The sequence below is a fragment of the Copadichromis virginalis genome, linkage group LG6, assembly GCF_057382275.1.
Source record: "Copadichromis virginalis isolate Kocher_CV1m ecotype Utaka linkage group LG6, C_Virginalis_male_GT1.1, whole genome shotgun sequence".
NCBI classification, from domain to species: domain Eukaryota; kingdom Metazoa; phylum Chordata; class Actinopteri; order Cichliformes; family Cichlidae; genus Copadichromis; species Copadichromis virginalis.
The window spans coordinates 23,444,957-23,465,138 of NC_140623.1; the positions used below are offsets into that span (position 1 = coordinate 23,444,957).

Below are 20,182 nucleotides of genomic sequence, written 5' to 3' on the forward strand. Positions count from 1 at the left end.
GCCATACACTTGTTCAGAGAAGCACATGCACGGTGGGTCAGTGGCCTCGGGGAGTTTTCTAACTGTTGAATCGATCTGGCTGCTCATATTCTTGGTGTCCTTCGATAACCTTGTGAATGTCTGATTGCTGACAGCAAAAAAAAAAAAAAAAAAAAGAGCGAGAGAGAGTAGATCCTCCAAAGTTTGATTAGGATAAGAATAAAGGGCTTGGACACTAATAAAAAACACTTTTAGGCTTCAGGATATTTTCATTCAGAGCTTAAATAATGTCAGTAAGATTTGGAAAAGGGTGGTAGGTTTATTCTGCACTCTGTCTATGCACATTGAGACTCCCAGCACATCAGCAGTGAGATAATCAAACCAAAACAACATTATCGTATTATCCAGGCATTAAGGATACATTTCTGGTTGGCAGTGATCAAATAGAGTTCACATTTCTGGCTGGGTGGTTATTTGTTTCCGTCTCTGGATCTGTTCGTTTTGTTTACAGTCACTGAATTTTCTGACTCTTTGTCTATTGACCCTGCTTTGCTTATGTAATCATTTCAATCTGCAGTACAGCTGCATGTTTAGCAATCCCCATCAGCTTGTATAATAGAGTGCAACCTTAGCTGATCGTTCTGAATGCCGACGTGCCATGCATTCAGACTCCTCGCCATCTGTGTATTTGTTTGTGAATACGACGATTCAGGGTATCTTTTTTGCTCAGTTCGCTTCGCTTTTCCGAGCAAGCTCTCGCTTTAACGAACAAAAAACCTTTACTGTCGCCGATTTTGACACTCGTCTTCCTTGAATTATTATCAGTGGTGATGATGTGGGAGGGCTGAGGAGGGAATGAGATGGGAAAATCACTGTTGCAGTCCCTGTGTATTCACTGTCCATGTCAATCACACAGTATGGCTGCCATCCTGTGGTGGGTTTGTGTAAGTACTTCTCAAAATAAATCAGAGCTGTATCAGTGGGCGTCTGTCCTCCTTTGAACATGTGATTCTTCAAGAACATAAGATAAGCACCATGTGTGTTGTGTAGATATGTGTTTATTTATCATCATCTCGGAAGATAATCCAAATCCACAAGTCACTGCTCACTTTAGTAACTAGACTATTTAAAGCAATATTGATTCTTAACAACTGAATTTTCAGAAAAATTCTTCAAATTACTTCAAACACAGCAGCAAAGCAGCCTTTGTTAAACATTGCCTGTCGTTTCCTGCACATTTTACTCCCCATCCCTCGTTATGTTCTCCTCTCACGGCTCGGTCAACCTGCCAATAAAGAGCGGCACATTGGTGTGGTCACTCCACAGCAGCATGATGAAAGGCCGCAGGGCTGAGAAGGAAGGGAAGGAGCGGGAGAACGACAAGGTGGTGACAGCGCCGGCCTCCACTCCTTGTTCGGTCAGTGCGAGGAAGGCTCTGTGTTTGGCGTCGTCCAGGAACAGTTTCTCCTGAGGGTAGAGGCCACACAGGTCGGCACCCTCGTAAAGCACTGACAGTCCTGGAAAGGGAGTGAAAAGTACAGAAAAGGTAGTAGTGAGGGTGAAAGCAGGTAAGAGAGCCAAGCATGTGGTGGAGATGCTTTGAGATCAAAAAGCAAACGTAGAGACATATTTCATAAATGGGAACCTAATGTTTACTGCTAGCTAAACTGCACAGGATGAAGGCATGGGTGGTGTTTATTTTTGGTAATACAAAAAAAGGTCAGATGTTGGGTTGGAAAGAGAAGAGAGCACAGAAGATGAACCAACCTAGTTTCTTGATAAGCGTGTTCATTTCCGGCTGGAAATTCAGTTTGATTTTGGGCAGAGTGACCTCAATATGCTGAGGAGATGCTGTTTTCATGTTTTGTATCATTTGAACCACAGTCCTGTCAGTCATCTTCTGCTCGATCTCCTGCAGCTTTGCCTCTGTGTTGGTGGAAGGCAGCAGGATGTAAAGACTGCTGTCTCCTGTGAGGGCAAACCTCGCCACCTGTTGGCCAAAAAAGATAAAAAAAAATACTGGAAGTGTTAATAAGTGACAAAAGAGATCATTATGAGACCATCTGTTTTTACCACTGGCATTTAAAATAAACCTGAGATGTAAAAAAATGTTTCTCATCATCGTAATACGCATGATAGTATCAGTGCCTGTAACTGTTTGGCTGGCATTAACTTTGTTTAAGTCATCTGGTTGTCCATGAGATGGAAATATTCTCTGTGTATTGTTTTGTAAGGAGTGAAAAAAGAAAATGCACCAGTGGTGCAGTAAATTTAGTAACTGTTGACTCTCTAACTCATCTGAGCAAAACCACGGTGCACTGAGGCCACCGACGTGTTTATCAACTTAAAGATATCTACTGTTGTGCAAAAGTCTTGAGCCATCGCTCATTTTCCTTGGAAAATGTTTAGCAATATAATGAAAATATGATATATATGACAAAAACTGAGTTTGTACAATTCTAACGTGCCTGAAAGTCAAAATCTGCTTTTATTCTTCAACACAGCCTGAACTCTCTGAGGAAACATAGATAGCTTTTGTTTTTTGGTCTTCCACTTGTCCATTTTCCTCTTTTTTTTTAAGGGCACACTGCACAGCATGCTGAAATACACCAACCCTTTAGATAAAAGCTTTTTTAGAATCACCTTGTTGGTGCAAAAATACTATTTAATGCTCTTATAACTGTGTTATCTTTGTTATTTTGCATAGAGTCAACAAAAAAAATATACAAATTGTGTTTGTGCCTGAAGATAGAATTTAAAATTGTTTCTTTACTTGTTTGTTCATTTCAATGGTCAGTGTTAAATGGCTTGAGGAACAAAAAAACTTTTCCCATTTTTGTAGTAATAGCATTCTTATGAAAATGGTCAGTTACACAGGCCTGGACTGAAAATGAGTGAAAGAAAAAGCAACCGATGTCCAAAGAAAAACTATAAAGGGACCTTCAGAAAGCCTGGAGAGCTGCAGACCACTTTAAAAAATGATACCGTCTGGTTCCTTGGAAGTAAAATATAAGGAAAGGAGAGGTGGCTCAAGACTTTTGCACAGGACTGCAGGTCGCCGGAATCATGGACTATCAGATGCTGGATTCTGGTTACGACTCTGATACCTGTCATAGCTCAAGAGACAAGACTAGAGACAAGAAACTGACCCTTTGGGGAACAGGAAATTGAATGCTATAGATCTGAAGTATTTTAGCATATTTACTTATACAGGAATAAACTGCATAGTAATTGTGATATAAAATTAAAATAACCGTAAAATGACAGATGAAATTTAAACATAAAGCTACTGTTCAAACTGTATGTTTTGTGAGTTAGTAGAGCAGTTTAGATGTGCATTAAAGATGAAAAGCTCAACATTAAAGAAACATAACACGCATGTTTCCTGTAGGAATCGATGAAGACAGGATGTCACTTCTGTTGCCTGTGGCAGAAAGGTCTGTGTAGGATTTAGACACATATTGCTGTGAAAAGTGTCAGTTGGTGGTTTGTTCCTTACCTGTGCCTTTAGGTGAGGATCATACATCATAGTTGCCATGTACTTGTCATGATAGAGAAGAGGCACCGTTACCCCATCACCATTAAATTTTGTGAAATATCCTTTTTTATTGTTTGGGTTAAACTTGACCTTCCACTGACCTAAAACACACGTAAACACAGTTTATCAGTCTCCACATTTTTTGAAATGTGCACAAGGTGTGCGCACAGTTTACTGACCGCTGAAGGAGACGGCGTTGAGCAGGATCAGCTGTGAACTTTGTGGGACAAAGTCAAGCAACTTTGTGATTTTATTTTGGGTCTTTTCTGCCACCCAGCTGTTGATCATCTGTGTGTTTTCCTCAGTGGTATTCAGCAGCTTTGTGGGCTCCGCATCATAAAACTGGATCGACTGGTCGGTAAAGGACTCACTCAGATTCATGTCTAAGGAGGAGAGCCGAAATAGAAATCATTTTATCTCTTACGATCTGTGATTTTCTGCTCTGTGATATACTTCACACTGTGATAGTAATACGTGAATTATAGTAGATCTGAGAGGCCATCAGCAGGGAGCCGGCCAGCTTCTCTCTCAGCTTCTTCATCTGGGAGTGAACGCAGTGGAAGTCGTGAGGCACGCAGATAGCGCTCTCAATGGCCTTACGGGTATCGTTCCTTGCACCTGAAGGTACAATTAGACAATAACAATACGTTTAGTACATTATAGGAAGCTGCAAGCCATGTTTGATTTTAAAAATACAGTTGAATCCATAGATTTTTGAGACACTGGTGTATTTTTTGTCTTTTTAGCTGTGTACCAAAACATTTTTAAGTCACAGTTATTTGAAACATTTACTCCAGGGGCTCCTTTAGTTTAAGAAAAAAATATGGCATGACCTTTACACAGCCCTCTAAATGTCTTAAATGTAATGGGAAAATGCACTGTGCTGTGGACAGCTGTGAGCTTTTTTTTGTTGTTGTTGTTATTTCTTAATAAATTCAGCAGGTGAAAGATCTGAAGATTATTTCAGGTGCAACATTTACATTTGGAAGCTTTTTTTTTTTTTAACTCATAACATCTGGTCAAAAGACATAATAGAAGAAAAACGGGCCATCCTTAGGCTTCATATATAAAACACTCTCCAACACAGGGAGAGAGCGGGAATATTAGGAGTGGTCAAATAAACAGTTTCACTAGTTACGCTGATGAGCTCAGAAACATTGTAAGTCCAGGACATTCACAGAAGATTGCAGTGCTGTATGATCACAGCATCATTTCTATTTTTGAGTTACACTTCAAAACATCCATTCAGTTCATTTCCAATCATCGATCATCTTCTACTCGTTTTCTTCAGCTGTCATAGGGCTAAAAGCTGGGCACATCCTGGAAAGATCTATCACAGAGCTAACCACATAAGACGTTAACCAATAATACCTAACGAAAGCCAGACCAGTTCAGAAACAGAATTTTTTTGGAAGAGGAACTTAATATCAACCTGTAACCTGTTATTTCTTTAGCTTTGTTCATTACTGTATTAATTCACCCTCTAAAATTCTGCCGAACTGAAACATAAAAAGGTATCTTAACTTTTTACCTGCAGGTTTATCTGGTTGGTTTATCTCAAATTTAACATGGTGATGCATGAAACTGGAAAACTTTAAAGGATTCACTGGAGAACATGATGAATGCTAAACATTTGCAACGTGATTACATTAAAATAGCGACTCGCCTCTCTTTTCGTACCTAACAACAAATGGGAGAGCACCCCACCGATGCTGACAGGAGAGAAGAGCATGTTGCCAGAAGGATATATTTCTCTGAGATAATAATACAGCTTCATTGAAAACTCTGTCATGGACTCCTTCAGTATGGGTTCTGCTGTGCGGCTGTTCTCCTCCGGGCAGGGCTCCCATGGTGAGGTGGAGCCTTGGCATGTGTGAGGAAGAGCTGTAGGAGGAGCTAAAACTGAAACAAATCATAAATAAAAATGTTTTATGCAACTAATCGATCCTTTTCCCCCCCTTACTGACTCAAGGCGCAGTGGAAATCATTAAATCTATTAAATCTCTATTAAATTTGACAAGCCCCCTACCTTCCACAGTAAGGTTTATAGAGCTCAGCTTTTTTCCATCATCCAGTTCACATTCATAAATACCAGCATCCTCCATGCCAGCGTTTATGACCATGATGCTCTGATCGTGGTCTAGTGGAAAAATCAGCTCTATTTTTTTATTATCATCTGCGGAGTCATCTTCAAGATTCAACTTTATTCTTCCGTTTGCACTTTCTTTGAACCACAGTGCATTGGCGCTGACTTCTCTGGAACTTGGGATATTGCAAGGGAGTTTAACATCTGACTTTGTAAATGCTTTCATTTGATAGTCAGTGAATTCTGCAAAAAGAAACAAAAAGCAGACAAACAGCAAACACTTTATTGTTCGTTGCTCCACTAACTGTAAAATTAAAAGTGGTCGTATGATGACGAAAGAGTCTCACCATCAACTATGACGTCAAACCTTCGTACTATTTCCATATCGCTCCCCTTTAACAGACACTCGTACGTGCCCTCTTTGGTTTTAGTGACAGACTGAAAGCGGAGGGAAAAGTCTGAAGCGACGGGCTTATAGTTTTGAAGCAGGATGGCACCTGTAGTTTAAAGAAGGCCATGTGTTATATACATATATGTACATAAAAGCAGCAAAAATTTGCATCACACTAAAAACAGAAGCCGTTTAAAACCATTGAATTTCCATGTGATTGCTTCCACTCCGATGAAGTGATTATTTGCTGGGAGACAGGGAAGCTCCAGCGTAGAGTCAGGTATCACCCTGATTTGTGTGCATGATGACAGCTGACCAGGAGGAAAGAAAGACATCAAATGAAACCTTTACAAATTTAAGAGACAAAACACCTGCCATTTAAGTTTCTGTGGATTAGTAAAGATATTGTCCTGCACTACTTCAGATTTACCTCAAAAATGAGCTGCAGGAGGAAGCAAAGTGTGGCCTTTTGTCCCATCTGCAAACGAGAGAGGATTTCAAAATTAATGTGGCACCAAGCCGGAGGAGAGATCAATATGTGGCGCAGTCTGTGAAGTAGTGATATCAGTCTGCATTCAAAGTTTCTTAAACTGTTGTAATTACAAGGATTTCACTGCCTCGTTAGATTTCCAAAAATCAAAAGACACATATGCACATTTTCCTGTTCATGTCAGATATGTTTACATATTTTAGGAAGTAGCTGAACATATTCGAGTTGGGTTAGTCGTACACACACACACACACACACACACACACACACACACACACATGCAAATATATAACTTACAGCTCTTGAATTTCTGTGCGTCCAGATTCGGTCCTGATACGAGTATTTGTCAGTAAGGTTTCTCTGACATTGAACCAGTGTCCACTGCAACCAGCAGCTCTTACTATCTGCTCGCCTGAACTGCAACCAACAATGACTAATCTGTGATTGTTGGTTTAGAGATGTTTGTTTGCATAATGCAAGTCTTCTGACTTGTTGGAAATCACATGATTTCACATGTTGGCAACAGGTACTAAGTGAAAATATTCAAATTTCAGTGTTTATTTCACCTTCAAACATAATTTCAAATAAATTTCATTACTTCTAGTATCAGTGCTTTAGTGCAGAATTTGCAAAACACATCATCTCAGCTAAGAAAAATGAAACACGGGTATTATGGGGGAAGACAGACAGTTTCACTCCCTTTTATGTTAGTTTGCTGAAGGTTGTGGTGGGTAGAGAAACAAGGACATAAAAAAGTAAAAACCCAGCTTGTCCTAACTGGCAGGCGACATCTTTACTTTACTTACTATTTGTGTAGAAACATCTTACAACAGAACGACTTTAAAGTTTTTTTCGGTTGCTTCCTAATTCTCAAAGGGGTGAGACGGTGGGCAGCTCTGCATGTTTGATTTGGCAGATTGTCTTTTACATGTCCTTCTAAACACAACCGCAGAAAGATTTGTGGATCCTCTCAGGTGCAAAGCACCACAACATGGAGCCACAAAAACCTCATATAATATCAGTGGAAAAACAAAAACAACAACAACAACTGCTATTTCATTAATATAGATAAACCTGGTATAGGTGGTGTACCTAATCTGAAGCATAGTTTACTCAACGGTTCTCTACATTACTTTTATTTCCTAATCAAATTTTTTGTATTATTATTTATTGGATTTTCTTGTGCTTGGTTTTGAATGAATGAACAAGTGTTTGTTTGTTTGTTGTTGTTTTTTGCTGAGATATAATTTTTAATTTATTTGGGATTGGGATGTTACCCAACACATAAAATATGAAAATCATTTTAAAACAAATAAACATACATACAAAAAACCCAACAAAACTGCCAATAAAATCGGTTACAGTTAAGTGTTACCATTTTTGGAAACTGGCTCTCTTGCATCTTTTACAGTCATGTAACAAAGGCAGCTTTCACAGTACTCTATGCAATCCTGCACAGAGTACTGTGAAAAAATCGTACACCCCATGATTCAGATTAGCTTGTAGAACCACAATTTCTGTATAACTATCAGTTTCTCACATTGTTGTGGAGGAATTTTGACCCACTCTTCTTTACAAAGTCCCTTTCGTTCATTGAGGTTTACAGGCACTCGTATGTTTACAGTGCTTTTAAGGTCTCACCACAGCATTTCAATAAGAATAAGATTTCTTGTCTTTTTCAGCATTTCTGTTGTAGACTTGCTTGTTGCATAACCCAGTTTGGACTTTAGGTGCCAAAGAGACTGCCTCACATTTGACTCTGGTGTACAGAGGAGTTAAATGGCCAACTCAGTGGCTTCAAAGTGTCCATACCCAAGCCCAAATCATCACCTCACCACGACTGTGCTTTACAGCTGGTATGAGGTACTTGTGCTGCTATGCTGTGTTTGGGATTCAACAAATGTGTCTCTGTGCATTATGGCCAAACATCTCTGCTTTGGTTTAATCTGTGCAAAGGATAATGTCGCGTGCGTTTTGTTGTTTGTTCAGATGCTACCATGTTATTTTTAGAGAAAAGAGGCTTTCTCCTGGCAAACCTTTGTTGTTGAGTCTTTGTCTTATTGTATTTTTATGAACTAAGACGTGCAGTATTTTGCAGTTTCTCTGAGCATCACACAGTTTGGCCTTAGGTGATTTGCTGAGATGACTAATACTTGAGGGAATATGGCATTGCATTAACACACACCTGAATGCGTTGGACAGCATCAAGTCCTGTGAAATATAAATTTTTCACTGTAGTGTGTCGACTATCTCAACTGGTTTTCCTCTTCATCAGCATACCCATAACTGGAGACATTTCAAAGCAAGTTATATATAAAAATAAATACTTCCTTAGAGCCTTTAAAAAAAATCATTCTAGTTATGGGAGAAGAGGCAGCTTTACCAAATTTATTATGCATGTAAATACAAAGATCCAGTAAATCTATATGTGTGTTTATATCCAAATGGAGAATACATTAATTTAGCTGATTTGTTGTTATCAGTTCTTAAGTGCACTGCTAATGAATATTGAATATGTTAAAACAAAATACACTAAAACTCCAGTAAATGAAAAGCTGGAATGCTGTTTGATTAAAAGCAAAAGATAAAAACGCACAAAATAGATTCCAGCTCTTTAATTGACATTATTTAGCCTTGGTAATATATTACTGGCTTGTGGGTACAGGATGCCTTTCCTCCATTAGATGACCACAGTCCATGAACACGAATATGCAAACATACACTTTTGTTGATATTCTGATAGGTTTTGCCCTAAACAACCAAGGTCAAGATGTTTTTGAATTGATTCGTGCTTTTAATAAAATAAATCTTTTTTTTTTATATTTACTGTGTTTTTACACTTGATCAAAATTATGAAAGAAGACTGACAAACTGCGTCGAATAAAATACAGCTTTGCTAGTTCTATACTATCCCTGAAGTTAGTGAGAACCAAACGTTACCATCTTTAACGAGATGCATTGTATTAAATTATATAACATATCTCTAACTTGCAACAAAAAGCTGCACACACATCATGTGACAGCTGTGTGACTTACGTTTGTTCATTTCTTTTCAGTTTCTTCCTATTCATTTTATCGTATTTATCATTTATCCTAACTTATTCGTTAATCTGTTTTAGCTATCTTATATTATTCAGCATACACACACGCACACAGTGAATGCCTTTTTGAATTATTGTCTCACAATTTCATGCTTTAAACTAAAAAAATTCCACTTACTGTAGAGAAATTTCGAGTGACTTATGTAATGCTTTGCCATCTATTTTTTCGTAGGAATTTCATAAATTGTAATGATTGACCCAGTTTCTTGAGTTTTTTCTCCTTCATAACAAAAGTTAGCGGATCGATCGATAAAACGACACTCGATTCGGCGCCCTGGCTCGCACGCGAAGAGAGCGCTTTGGGCGTAATCAGTCGTATCTAATCGATTGCCGGTTGCCAAAAAAAAAGAAGAGAATCCAAACTTCTAAAGAAGTCGCACTACAGAAGAAAAACTAAGATACTGCTAACAGAAGGCTTTAAAACCACTTTTTCCAGGGCTTACAAAAATGTGACTCGTCTCCGAACAAAGTTCAGAAGTCGAAGTTTCTTCGCAGGAGAAAGGATTTACTTAAGACAGTAAGTTTTCCTCCTGGTCATCTGATCGGACAGAAGAATGAGGACAAACAATGGCAGAGACCTACAGGAAAGCCGTGTAGCCTCTGCTCTGTTGTACTTAGCCTCGATCCCATCCGCTGTTACGTGTAGGCAGCACGGCAGCTGTTTTCGCCTTTTAAACTAATTCGAAAGTGGTGGAGTTACTTTATTTAGTTTTTATGTAGTGTAGCATGTATGAGCGAACTTTAAACGTTTAAAGGGAAATGCTGTGATTGGTGACAGAAAACTCAGCAGCTGCTGAGTTAGTATTTTCACAGGCTGTTTCCTGCGGTTTGAGGGATTAAAAATCCATAAAACATTCGTTATTACTCTTAAATCACAGTGAGCATCCGGCTACAGGACCTCAGGGTGTAAGAGGGAATCACCATGGCAACACAGTTTACCATCGACGATGCGTTTGTGCTGGAGGGAGATGAGGAGGGGGTTGTGACTGACGGAGAGCCGCAGGGATGGAAGGACAGAGAAGGAGGAGAGATGACATTTGGCCCTTTGAGTTTCTCCAAACCTCAGAATCATCCCTCACCTGCTGCCGCCTCCCCTGAACCCACTAACCTCAAGTATCAGGTAGCATGCACACAAGAGATACAAAACATTGTTTGCATTTCTGTTTTCATGTTGCTGTTACATTTCCAGTGAGAGGCTGTCTAATTCCTTTTTGATTGGTATCAGTTTTAGCTTGTAGTGTTTTTATAACAACACTACGAATTCGTAGCTACAAACTCAAGAATTCAGCAAGTCCCTGTGAGCAAGGAAGACAGCTAACTTATCATTTTTAGGACTGAAAGAGAAGATCCAGGCTTAAGGTGGGCAGCAATCGGCAGCAGCCAGTGAAATGAAACAAAAGAAGAAAGAAAACAAGAGCATGAAAAGATGGCAAAGAATAAAGAAGAAAAGAAATAAACCTTGGGAGCACACAATTTTAATGACGTGTAACAATGAGATGATTTGAATCTATGTGGAGTGAAAGAGCAGGCTTCACGAGAGCTTCTGCTAGCAGCTTGAACATAAAGCAGCATTTTTTTTTTTAAAAATTTTGCATTACCTCATCTAGCTCTGACTGTAATCTTCAAAAAAGGAAATATTTCAACCTTAAAGAAAGGAAGAGAGAGGGTGTCTGTCCACAGCCTAAACTGGGAGCTATTTCCACAAAAGATGTGTCTAGTAGCTCAAGGCTCTGCCTCCCATTATACTCTGGAGAACTGTAGGAGCCACAAAGACTGACACTGACAGCACAGTGCTGTATTAGCACAACTTGTACACACCAATTATCTGTGATCTCTTTGTGCTGTTCTGCTGCAAACAGATATAGTTACCAACACTGAGAAAAGTTTAAGAAAAGTAGTGGTGGTAGATATTGTTTATACAGTAAAAGCTGCTCATTTTAGCCTGTTGCTAGGTGGTTGCTAGGCACCCTCATCCATCCTAATACTGAATGCATAATTAAACTTTTGTGGATGTGAATGAGACATTATTGCAATGAAATTAAAACAATAGGATGTTTTTACAATGTGTTATAGGAGCATAAAAGTTAAAACTGGTCATTTTGTGACTGGCGGTAGCTAGGCAACATAATAAAATCATAATATGTGATATAAAAAACAATTGGCAGATGCCTAAGTTGGGCTTGTGTGCCAAGTGTGGCTGTTCAAGTTATGAAAGTCAAGGAGGGATTTATGGAAACACACATAGATACAGTAAGTTCTGGTAAAATGGAATCTGTAAGATGTGATGGAGCTGGGCTGTTAACCGTGTGAAAAGAACTATTTTAAACGTGTCACAACATATTTGTGAAGGCCAGTGACTCTTGTAGATTACTGTTCAAAAGTCTTGAGCTGCCCTTCATTTCTATTTATTTTGCTTACAAGCAGCAAAGTGGTGTTAGGTATTAGTTCTCCAGTTTTTTTTTCTCCACTTTACACTGCCTGCCTGAATCATTCAAGGATAAAAGCAGTATCTAACTCCAGGCATGAGCCTGTACTGTGTCTACACTTAACAGACAACTTAGCAAAGAACCAGTTTTAAATGATATTTCCTGGCACTTCATTCCTAGCAGCCTGTCACACAAACACATAATTTGTTCCCATTTCCTCTGGCGAATATATGAGCAATGCCAGAGATAACACAGTTTAACACAATGAAATAAACATTTGGCACCAACAAGAAGATTCCTAGCATGATGTGCAGTGTGTCCTCAAAAATAAAACTGGACAAACTGGGCATGTGTGGACAAAAGAAGAAGTGGGAGGCCTAATAAATTTCTACAGCAGATGAACATATCTGAAAGTCACATCCTTAAGAAATAGGAAAAAAAAAACAGCGACTATAATAACAGTATTACTTTTGCTTCCTCTCTGCGAGCTATACATTTTTCTTTGCCGTTTATATGACATCCACCATCTCCTCTTGTTTTAGAATCTGGAAAATGAAGACGCCTTGGGCAACAACGGGAATTCCTCTTTCAATAACTTCTTCAAAATCAGGTGGGCTCTGTAGTTCAGGCGTGATTTTTCTTTTCCCTGCTTCTTCTGTGAATGTGAGATGAAGCGTGTTTCTGCTTTCTCCACAGTGACCCTGCAACGCTGTCTTACTGCAGCTCTCAGTGGTCCTTCAGCACCTTGAGTTCAGTCACGCAGCTTTCTGCGCACTGCTGCGGGTAAGTTCGGTCTTCTCTCACGGAGAAGCATAACAAACACGGTTACTTTAAAAACACGTTTCGCCTAGGTGGGTGTCCCATCCGCTGGTGAAGAAAAACAGAAGGGTTGTTCTCTCTTCATTCCTTCTCCTCATCACTGGAGTTGGTAAGTACATGTTTTTGTTACTTATTAAGTATGAAACACACAAACCAGAACAATTTACTGAGAGAAACTTGTTTTTCTCATGTTTACCTGATTCATTTTGGCTGTGGGAGCATCACAGTAACAAGGGCTGCCTGCTCCCACTGTAGATGGTTTAGTGATTTTAATTTAATTTTGGTTTTAAACTCAAAAGAATTGCTAATCTCCAGTTAAATGACTGCAGTCGAAAAGGACAAACACACCTCTTCTTTCTGATTCTAAGTTCACTTCAAAATGACGCTCTAACATTAACACAAAGGCACCACTCCAAATTGTTTTGCAATGCTACACCAGGTAGTTTGTTCCGTGTTGTGTCAGGCAATGATAGTCTTGGCACTTTGCACAGTGAACTTTGTCCCCCTGCACTGATCAACAGATTATGACAGAGTTATTGCCGGAATAACCAAACTAATAAAAACAGAACCTTTCAAACCTATAATGTTTGTGCTGTTTTTGTTTTAGCTCTTATTTTCACAGGTATTGTCATACAGCTCAATCCAAGTGCAGGTAAGGAAGATAAAATATTGACATGCAAAGCATTTAGACTGTTGTTGTTGTTTTTTAGAAATGCATGTTAGTCCAAATGCAAGCATACACAAAGAAGCGCGTCACTTCTCAACTTCTTTCAAATCATAAACAGACCAAACATGAATGAATGCAGGACTTATATAGTGGATTAAATAGTATAATTCAGAATGGAATGTTTTTATTAGAGTCCATTAGTGCTGGTGTGCTTTCCCACAAGTGGGAGGATCTCTGTGTTATCTTGACACACAAAAGAACACACAGAAAGCTGCCATAGTCCTTGCCTGCTACAGGACAGTATAGTTCTTAGTCCAGATCTCACAGTCTGTCTGCTTTTACGACTGGAGTGACAGAATCATAACAAGAATCATGTACAGTGGGCCTTTTTTGCTTGTTTCTTTGTTTTTTGTACCGCCTTATGACAATTAAGGTGATAATCCAGCCAAAGTAGTCGCTCTGAGGTTTTCAATCTCCTCCAACAACCACTGCCAACCAGTCAGAAAACACATGTTTCCCTAGCAACCGGTGGCTTTATTATATCCATGGTAGATAACTGTCCTACACTTGAAAGTGAAAAGTGCAAATATTTCATGCTGACTGACCTTAGTGCATAGGGGTCATCTCAGACTTGCCATGATGGTTTGTCTCAGTCAGCATCTGCTTTTGTTGAGAACAATTTAACCCTCGCTCAGCATCTTCAGCATCTGAACATTTTTGGGGGGTTTTGTAAATAAATGATAACATGGTGCATAATCTTTGTAGCAACTAGTTGGCCGACTTCCCGCTAACCTCAAACTCCACTGAACCTCTTTAAATCCTCTTTTTCTTGGATGCCTGGAGGTTTTACTTTATGGTTACACCTGGGGGAACAGCCACCCTGATAATTTAAATTCAGCTGAAAAGTCCCTCAGTTTCTGGGAACCGAAGGAGCATTTGCACTTGGAAATGACAGATGGCTTAAGGTTTAGGCTGTAGACGGTGATCACAAGTTCACCTAGAACACCTAAAACTTCTACTTGTCCTCTAAAATAACTTCTTCAAGCTTACGCATTGTTACTACACACAATGTTGTCAGCAGAATGTTTGTAATGTAGCAACAAACCTATACAAGAATCACTGTTTCTTACTGTCAGGGAAATCTTTAGTTAGATCATTGTAAGTGTAGTATGGGTGTGAATAAAGTTCATAGTAGTCCACAGCTGTGTATCCCTCCACATTATACCTGCAATGTTTTGCAGACAGGACAGGCTTTGCCACATTGGAAAAATCTTGTGGAAATAAAATATCTTTTTTCCAGTAAGTTGACCATTTTTTCTGAACCCTCCATTACTCACTGTGTTTCTATCTTTGGCCAAATGGAATTCAATTGGTTGGTGATTTCGGTATGTCTTTGTGAGCTGGGTGGATACTGTGATGTGTCGTATCCACCCTTGCTTTTATGGACATGAGCTGACATTGGATGATTCATGTTAGCAAACATTGCATTGTTTTTCTTGGCCTTCATCTATTCATATACTCTTGTGGTGTGTTTGCAGGTGGTTGAATAACTTAGTTCGTGTTGCCTTGCAGTGCAAACTCCTTGCGTATGAAGTATTCTTGGTTAATATCTCTTGTGCTAAATCTGAAGTATTACCAAACAGCAGATGAGGATCTGCTTCAAGGAGCAAGCTCTTCACCTTCTGCCTTACCAGACATTTGAATTTCGTTATTTATGCAGGCACGTGATGAGGCACTGATTTAAGGGGCGCTTGATTTACTTTTGCTTTGTACTCAATTGACAGAACAAGCATTTGCAGCACTGGTCAATCATGTTTGTGATTGAGTTTCAAATTTGGTTAAGTGTGCAGCCCTAGTGCAATGCTCTGACTGCATGCTTGCGATAAGTTTGTATTGAATGAGATCACACTTCACATTCCATATAGTGCAGAGGTCTGCTGGGCCCGGTAGTGGCTCTGTGTGTCACATGTTTAACTATCTTGAACCTCTCTTGCCTTGTCTTTGATTAGTAGTGTCCCTTTTGATTTTTCTGCCTCCAAACCTCTAAAAAGCTGAGTGTTCAATACTTCTCATCTTGTATTTCTGTCCAAACCCAGCGCATTTTATCAAGTATCTATATGTTCAGAACTGTTATTCAGAATTTCTTTGGCTGTACAACCAGGATTCATAATGAATTAAAGTCTGTCAGGCAAGTTTTAAAAAGTCTTTTCAGATCAAATGAGCCTTGCTTTTCCCCTTTACAAAAATCAGCACCTCCCATTAAATTGGTCAACACATTCCACGAATATCAGCTTCAAATGCTCACCGCGAGTTAGGCACTTTAAATTAGTCGTGTCTGCTTTTTTTGTATAGAGTGTCTCCTCTCCAGCTTGAGGCAGAAATCAAGCAATTAATGTGCTCTTTGGGATGAGCTCACCCACAACATATTAAGAAAATGTCACCAGAGTCAAAATAGATGAGATTAGATCAATTTGCCTTTCATAAGTAGCTACAGGAGCAGGTGCATCTCTGCAATTAAGCTGTAAAATCTGCTTAAGAACTTTCGTTATCTAAAGTTTACTGGGCATACTTCCATAACCCCGAGTCCTGTTCAGAGCAATTCATGCTCTTATCACTGCTCCCAAGCCTTTTCTTGAGCATCATCACCACAAGAATTGTGGGTGGGTGGGGGGGGAGCTCTCTTACCCCCTTTTTTTTAAGTAGAGAATTTTGAAAGTTAGCAACACATTATTAATCACATCTGCATCAACTTCTGTGCTATTTTGTCATACATTAGTTGATGAATTATTCTACTCACCCCTTTAAGATTTTCTTTAAAATGTACATCTGCTAAGTCACCATCTGCCTCCAAATGAACTAGCATAATAGTAATTGTGCATACGGCTCAAGTATTGCATTATTTAGTAACACCTTATAATCACAAAGAGAGTATTTACCCTGTAACTAAAAGGAATTCAATGTATTTAATTTGAAATTACAATATAATTATATACTTAAAGGTAACAAGCCAGATTTTTACAGGAAACAAAGCAAAATTATACTCTGCAAGTAAATTTAAGTAGAGTACGTTTTTAAGTACTGCATGAGTAATTTTAAATAAGTAATTTTGTAGAAAACAAGTTAGGCAAGATCAAGCCGCTGCATAATATGGCTCAAGCTTGTCTGTTTGTTTTCCCACTAAATTGCTTACTTACTTAAAATTACTTACACACTACTTACATTTACTTGCAGTATAATTCGTGTGAAAAACTGACTCGTTACCCCCTTATTCTTGTGTAACTACCTTTAAGTATTTGTGGGTAAATCTAATTACAGTGTCGTTTTAAATTAAATCCAATAAAATTCCATCTAATTATAGGGGCCTTTAGACATGTACTTTTAGACATGTACTTTAAAATGTTGTAAAGTATGCACTATTTTTTCCTTTTGCTTATAACCAGAAAGTCTGTAAGTGCAGCCCAGCTGTGCAAGCATTCTTTTTTCAAGTGTTTTACACTGTTCAGACTCCTTTCATGTGCAACATAAAATGAGATCACATAGTGAAGGAAAGAGGCCAATTATTTCCTGGTTTGTTTATGAAAATTACAACAAAATTCTGTGAGCTGTAGTTATAAATGTGGTTTGCTGTTCCCACAGGCAGCTGCAAATATCACAGATTGAGCTACAGCTGAAATCTTTGATACCACCACTTAAATTTTGCCTAACTAAAGTGAAAGTACCATCGATATTGATGGTTATATATTAGGAATTTGCAGTTTGGCTGTTTCTGGTGTCCATTTCTGGGGTGGCTGTAGCTCAGGTGGCAGAGCAGGTCAGCCACTAATCAGAAGGTCGGTGGTTCGATCCCAGGCTGCCTCCTGGCTGCATGTCAAATATCCTTGGGCAAGATACTAACCCCATGTTGGCCTACTGGTGGTGGTCAGAGGGCCCGGTGACGCCTGTGTCCGGCAGCCTCGCCTCTGTCAGTGCGCCCCAGGGCAGCTGTGGCTACAATGTAGCTTGCCATCGCCAGTGTGTGAATGACTGAATGTAGTGTAAAGCGCTTTGGGGTCCTATGGACTAGAAAAGCGCTATACAAATGCAGGCCATTTACCATTTCTCCATTTTTATGCCTTCCTTTCAGCCACATAATTTATAATCATAAGATACTTTTTCACCTTCTTGTTCACACCTTTTATTAATGTTGTTAGAAAACTAAGCAGTGATTTCCAACAACAACGTGTTAATCTTGTCAAAAGAGTAGTTAGTCATTTTCAATATTTATGCAGCTGTAGCTTCAGATTTACTGTACAGGCAAACTTCATCAATCCTCTAATTTAACTTAGCATTTCTGGCTGTTTCAGAGCATGTAAATGTTAAATGGACCGGTAGTTAAGTAGTACTTTCTTAATCTAATTAAGAACTCAAAGCGTTGTGTGTGTTTTCTCTTGACTGTAGCTGATAAAACTGTCCCCACAGGTATTTCAAGTGCTATTTTCTTCATTCCTGGATTTCTTCTGTTTATCCCTGGAGGTAATTTTGTTCATTTTATCTCTTAAACCTTTTACTTGTCTTTTTATGTGCAAAGCTTTGTTTTGATGAATGCTAATATTGCCATTCTGTGTGTTCGCCCGCAGTGTACCATGTGATTTACATCAGCTGTGCAGTCCGTGGTAGAAGAGGCTTCAAACTGTTCTACCTACCTTATTTTGAAAAATGAAATTTCATGTGACCAGACATGTTCACTACATTTCTTTCAACTATGTTATAATTAATGGTATTTTGACACTCATAAGATATATTGACCTGTTTTTTGTTGTTTTTCTTTGTTTTTGGTTTGTTTGACATATTGACCACTCCTACTTTTACCACTCAGCGCCTTCACTATATTTCCACTCCATGAACTGACATTACTGTATGTGTATACCAAAAAGACCACCGTCTCGCCTGTGTATTCTGTTTTAAGTGAAAGATGACTGTGAAATTACAATAAAATGTTGTATATTTTAATTTGTGTCAGTTGGTTTTAATGAAAAGCCATTCCTTTAAATCATGATATATTTCACAATATATATTTAAAATGTAGATGTTATATTGTTCAAAATCAGGCATTTACCTCTGCATCTGTTATTGAGTGCATTTTTCAGAGAAATCTATTTTTGACCTTCTGCTATTTCTTGGTTCTAAGAACGTGTTTACTCACTCTATTCATCCACTGTTCTGAAAGGTATTACGCATTTATTCAATTTGTAAGGCTAATTGAGAAGTAGCTTTGGGTCTGCTTTTAAAGGCTGATGGATCAAATCTATTTAACAGAAGCATTAGGATTGCACAAACACACACATACACACACACATATATTTGTTATATACAATTTCATGGTCCAAAGTTTGGATATATGTAATAATTGCTGTTAAATTTACTTTCAATTTAAATGTAATACTTTCTTTTTAAATGGTCCATTGACCTGCTTCCAGCATGTTTCTTTTTCAGATTTTGAGGCCGTGTTTGAACCTGTCTGAACAAGCTATTAAGGATAAAAGCCTGAAATTTGATCTGAACCGGGATACATCAAAAAATCCTATTGCCTTAAAATATGAAAAAGTCCCATATTTGAGCACACACTAAAAAAAACTAATAAACTTCACATTGCAAAAGTCAATTAGTGATCATTTCTGGATGGTATATGGTTATATTTCACAGTAATGTAAAATGAAACATGTAGAATACTTTAACATAAAATTTTTAGTCACAAATATAACAAAAAGGCTATTTTCATTATGCTGGCAAATATTACAAAATGCACCACAAAATAAGTTAATTAAAACAGTAAAAAAAAAAAATAGTAGATAACATTTTTGGACCTACTGCCCTGGAGGAGTCTCATCATTCAGCTTAAATTAAAAATGTGCTTAGAGACACTGGTCTTGAGCAGTAGACCGGTCCTTGTATCTAACCATTTTTATAGATTTTTATTTAAAATACTGACCTATGAATCATTCAAGCATAAAAAGGCACCTAAATCAGTCAGTGTTAGGTCTACCTGTAACAGACAACTAAGCAAAGAACCAATTTTAAGCCTGTGATTAACACACATGATTTGATGCCATTCCCTCTGTTAAATCTACAAAACAATTCCAAAGTGCATTAATTTGTTTTTCACATAAATAAACATCATATTAATTAGAGTATTAATTGATAGGACAATAAAATGAAATTTGGTAAGATTTGGAGGAGCATATGCTGATCACATCTTTTTTTAATGAGCAGAAGCAACAACAGGACAGAGCAGGTGAGAATAGAGAAGATGAGGCATGTGGCATGCACATTAAAAAACAGAGGTAGTGGAGAGGTGAAGATGAAGAGAGAATCAGTACTACAGAAAAGAGCTAGAACAAGTTTTCAGAGCTCACATTTGCCATAATTCAAAAAGTGGCCAGATCAGATAAGACATGACACCTGATTTGATCCTTGTACATTTTTAAAGCAAACTGATAAACCTGCACTTTCTTTTATTCATTTAACCTTAAAACAATATAAAAATATAAAGTCTACACATCTAGTAAAAATGCATAAGATGTATGAGTCTCCAACATTTCAAACATTACTCTGGATGCTTATACCTTAGTGAATGTGGTGTTTCTAATAGGGTGTTACTCTAGGACAGATGGGTTTATGGCTAGAATCACAGTATATCTATTAGAAT

The 20,182-nt window shown here is 38.3% G+C and overlaps 3 protein-coding genes across 4 annotated transcripts in view; 2 read left to right on the top strand and 1 right to left on the bottom strand.

Annotated features, from left to right (window-relative positions):
- The window catches only part of LOC146707787 (serine/threonine-protein kinase pim-2-like), a 174,938-nt gene that overhangs the window by 102,079 nt on the left and 52,677 nt on the right, over positions 1 to 20,182 (top strand). The gene's annotated exons all lie outside the window — the stretch shown is intronic.
- Positions 1,020 to 6,930, bottom strand: serping1 (serpin peptidase inhibitor, clade G (C1 inhibitor), member 1). The gene is made up of 11 exons (XM_085459299.1): positions 6,782 to 6,930; positions 6,425 to 6,472; positions 6,194 to 6,305; positions 5,951 to 6,100; positions 5,547 to 5,846; positions 5,198 to 5,419; positions 3,992 to 4,135; positions 3,697 to 3,900; positions 3,479 to 3,618; positions 1,747 to 1,969; positions 1,020 to 1,496 (listed from the first exon to the last, which is right to left on the bottom strand). The coding sequence occupies exons 2-11, from the start codon at positions 6,470 to 6,472 to the stop codon at positions 1,249 to 1,251; spliced, it is 1,791 nt and encodes a 596-aa protein (XP_085315425.1). The 5' UTR covers positions 6,782 to 6,930; the 3' UTR covers positions 1,020 to 1,248.
- tmem134 (transmembrane protein 134) lies at positions 9,865 to 18,486 on the top strand. Of its 2 annotated transcripts, none has more exons than XM_085459307.1 (8): positions 9,865 to 10,102; positions 10,464 to 10,705; positions 12,554 to 12,621; positions 12,708 to 12,794; positions 12,863 to 12,939; positions 13,438 to 13,482; positions 17,956 to 18,009; positions 18,114 to 18,486. In XM_085459307.1, exons 2-8 carry the CDS (start codon positions 10,508 to 10,510, stop codon positions 18,194 to 18,196), a joined length of 612 nt encoding a protein of 203 aa, XP_085315433.1. In that variant the 5' UTR covers positions 9,865 to 10,102; positions 10,464 to 10,507; the 3' UTR covers positions 18,197 to 18,486. The 2 variants fall into 2 exon arrangements, with proteins under 2 accessions (XP_085315433.1, XP_085315434.1); XM_085459308.1 differs by lacking the exon at positions 9,865 to 10,102 and adding an exon at positions 10,124 to 10,356.

Coding starts and splice junctions, on each gene's coding strand:
- serping1 (XM_085459299.1), bottom strand. CDS start 6,472: ATGGGACAAAAGGCCACACTTTGCTTCCTCCTGCAGCTCATTTTTGAG. Junction 5,420..5,546: donor TATAAACCTTACTGTGGAAG/GTAGGGGGCTTG, acceptor GATTTGTTTCAG/TTTTAGCTCCTCCTACAGCT. Junction 3,901..3,991: donor TCAGATCTACTATAATTCAC/GTATTACTATCA, acceptor TCTCCTCCTTAG/ACATGAATCTGAGTGAGTCC.
- tmem134 (XM_085459307.1), top strand. CDS start 10,508: ATGGCAACACAGTTTACCATCGACGATGCGTTTGTGCTGGAGGGAGAT. Junction 12,795..12,862: donor CTTTCTGCGCACTGCTGCGG/GTAAGTTCGGTC, acceptor CGTTTCGCCTAG/GTGGGTGTCCCATCCGCTGG. Junction 18,010..18,113: donor TCTTCTGTTTATCCCTGGAG/GTAATTTTGTTC, acceptor GTTCGCCCGCAG/TGTACCATGTGATTTACATC.